Source organism: Lycium barbarum, chromosome 3 (assembly GCF_019175385.1).
Source record: "Lycium barbarum isolate Lr01 chromosome 3, ASM1917538v2, whole genome shotgun sequence".
NCBI classification, from domain to species: Eukaryota; Viridiplantae; Streptophyta; class Magnoliopsida; order Solanales; family Solanaceae; genus Lycium; species Lycium barbarum.
This window is the reverse complement of record NC_083339.1, coordinates 145029185-145032211: the sequence shown is the minus strand read 5'-3', so window position 1 is coordinate 145032211 and position 3027 is coordinate 145029185. Positions and strand designations below refer to the sequence as shown.

The 3027-nt window shown below is 37.9% G+C and overlaps 1 protein-coding gene across 1 annotated transcript; it reads right to left on the bottom strand.

Moving 5' to 3' along the window:
* Positions 1 to 902: 902 nt before the first annotated feature.
* LOC132633332 (pyridoxal 5'-phosphate synthase-like subunit PDX1.2) lies at positions 903 to 3027 on the bottom strand. The gene is made up of 2 exons (XM_060349670.1): positions 2266 to 3027; positions 903 to 1568 (listed from the first exon to the last, which is right to left on the bottom strand). The coding sequence occupies exons 1-2, from the start codon at positions 2756 to 2758 to the stop codon at positions 1141 to 1143; spliced, it is 921 nt and encodes a 306-aa protein (XP_060205653.1). The 5' UTR covers positions 2759 to 3027; the 3' UTR covers positions 903 to 1140.

Below are 3027 nucleotides of genomic sequence, written 5' to 3'. Positions count from 1 at the left end.
TTTGAGGGTAAAATAATTTTGAAGGGCTGAGATGATGCCACGTGGCAGCCGTTAGACATAAGGGTATAATTGACCCCATAGTATAACTGTAAGGGTATAATTGGCCCTAAAGTATAACGAAGGGTATGAATGAACTATTTTTCAAAGTTCAGGGATAATTTTGGCCCTTTTCCGTATAATCAATCTCTTCAAGGGAAAGGTAGGTTGCAAACCCATGCTTACGGCGGATAACATATTTTTTAGTCGAACTTGTAACTGGTAACTTTTTGGTGGTAGCCAAAACACGACCTAAAAGAACCAAAATGTTGTCTAGATAATTTAGCAGAACTTTCTCCGGTTGTTAAACAAGTATTAGAGCTCGTTTGAATTGGCTTATAAGTTGCTTATAAGCTGTTTTCAGCTTTTTTGAGTGTTTGGCTGGCCAGCTTAAAGTCATTTTATGCTTAAAATAAGCTCAAAACAATAATTGGATCCATTTGACTTAGCTTATCTAAAGCAGCTTATAAGCTGAAAACAGTTTATAAGCCAAAAAAAATAAGTTAGACTATCCCAACTTATTTTTTTTTAGTTTATAAGCTGTTTGCAACTTATAAACATAAGTACATCCAATCAGGCTCTTAGTTCAAAAGTTCTGCCGCTCTATTTTGTTATCTGTACTTGTGCCGCTCAAATGAATCACTGCGCTAATACAGTGCTAACACCCGTTTAACAATTGGTTAAAATTCTGCTAGATTATCTGGACAGTTTTTTAGTTCTTTTACGCCTTGTGTTTTGGCCACCAACAATATGAGCTCTGCCGTAAGTATGGATTTGCAGCTTACCTTTCCCTTGAAGATATTGGACATTAGGAGGATTATACCCACGTAGTGATTCATTCTCCAAAATATGAAGTAGTTTGTAGATATGCTCAATTAGCATCACACTTTTATTTACTCAAGTACTTAAGTTCAGAGTACAAGTTACCCATACAAATTTTTCTTTTGGCGCCACAACATACGGAGTGCTAACCCATCATCATGTTATTGCAAAAAGTAAACCAAGAAAAGATAAACGTTGTTCACAAATACTCAACTGCAAAAATACATAATACTATGATCAACAACACACAAAGAACAGACTAAGCTTGCCAGCTTGGTATCATCAGTAAGTCTCTGCATTAACAAATTGCTCGACCCGGTTTTCGTTCAGATTTAGACCACCCATTGCTTCCTCCAAACCACTACTCGCCGCAGCCAAAATATGGGGGTCGTTATAGTTCCTAACAGCCTGCACAATTGCCCTAACTTTTTTATAAGGATCAGAGCAATTGAATATATCCGATCCGATAAATACACCATCACAACCCAGCTGCATCATAAGCGCCGCATCTGCAGGGGTAACGATTCCACCAGATGCAAAATGAACTACCGGAAGCCTACCCATCTGCTTCGTTTGTGCAACAATATCATAAGGTGCACCAATCTTTTTTGAGAAAGTGAAAACCTCATCATCATCCATGTTTGAGAGAATTCTAATACCTCCCATCACTTTCCTCACATTCCGAACTGTCTCAACAATATCACCAGTACCTGAAGGAAATATGTTATTTAGAAACTCAATGGTCACTCTAAATGCTCTCTACAATCTCCTAAACTCTCTCTGCTATATGAAAATAGCTAGCAGCAGTTCTATTTATAATACTCCCTCCATCCCAATTTAAGTGTCTTTTACTCTTTGGTCTGTCCCAAAAAAAGTGTCTCATTATATGTTTAGTAAGCTGACAATTCAAATATCATACCTGACAAGTTTAAAACCACAAGATTCAAAGAACATTTAGTACATTAAACACATTTTTAATTTAGGACCACAAGATCCAAAAATCTCTCTATTTCTTAAACTCTGAGCCTACTCAAACCAAAACACTTACTGCTCGTTTGGTACGAGGGATTATGAGGGATAATTGATTTCGGGATAAAATTTGGGATGAGATTACATAAAATCTCAAGATAACTAATCCTGAGATTTTAGTGTTATTTTTATCCCACAATGAAGGTGGAAAAACATCCCAAGATAACTAATGCCAGAATAATTAATCCTGAATAACTTGTTCCCCACCCAAACGAGCCTTTAAATTGGGACGGAGGGAGTATGAAACTTACTTTACCTCAAAACAGGAAAAATTATTTCTATATGAATTTGACTATAAATCTTAACTATACGCGAATTAAAATATCAAACCCTAACCAATTTTGATTCCTACAACTTTGAATTATTTTTCCAACATACCTGATAGATCCCCTTGTGTCCTAATCATAGCAGCACCTTCTCTAACTCTTCTCAAAGCTTCTCCAAGATCTCTACATCCACATACAAATGGCGCCCTAAAATTATGTTTATTGACGAAATTATCCTCATCCGCTAGGGCTAAAACCTCATTCTCATCTATATAATCAACACCAATAGCTTCGAGGATCTGTGCTTCAACAAAATGACCGACACGTGTCTTCGCCATTACAGGAATTGAAACCCCCTGTTTGATCTCTTTAATTAGAGTCGGGTCGGGCATTCGCGAGATTCCGGGTCCTTTAGGATCCGAAACTACGATACAACAAGCGCCTGCTGACTCAGCAATCTTTGCTTGATTGACGGTGGTGACGTCAGCAATGGCACCGCCACGTAGCATTTGAGCAATTCCTACTTTGATTGAGAACGGATTTTTCTTTGTATCAGCAATGGTGGCGCTGCCACTGTAGAGTGTAACGGCACCGTCTTCTTCCATTTGTTTGCAAACTGTTTGTGAAAATGCCTGAACCAAAAATGTAAGGTTTGAACGGCTAGATTTGAATCTATTGAGAATTGATGGTGGAGATTGTTGATATAAAGGGGAGAAGAGAAGTTTCGGTGTGATTTAGATTGTTCGAGAAACTTCGAGGAGCTGTGTCTGTATCGTCTTTTGGTGGAAAATGTAGAAATCTAGGCTGTTTTACGCATTTTGGTACTTGTCGTGTTGGGGTAAAGGCTGTAATATGTCGCTAGAGGAGAAAAAAG

What these genes read in the sequence shown, in the direction of transcription:
- LOC132633332 (XM_060349670.1), bottom strand. Translation starts at nt 2,758, where the DNA reads ATGGAAGAAGACGGTGCCGTTACACTCTACAGTGGCAGCGCCACCATT. An exon ending in GACACAAGGGGATCTATCAG is followed by an intron (nt 1,569 to 2,265) that starts GTATGTTGGAAA and finishes TATTTCCTTCAG; the next exon opens with GTACTGGTGATATTGTTGAG.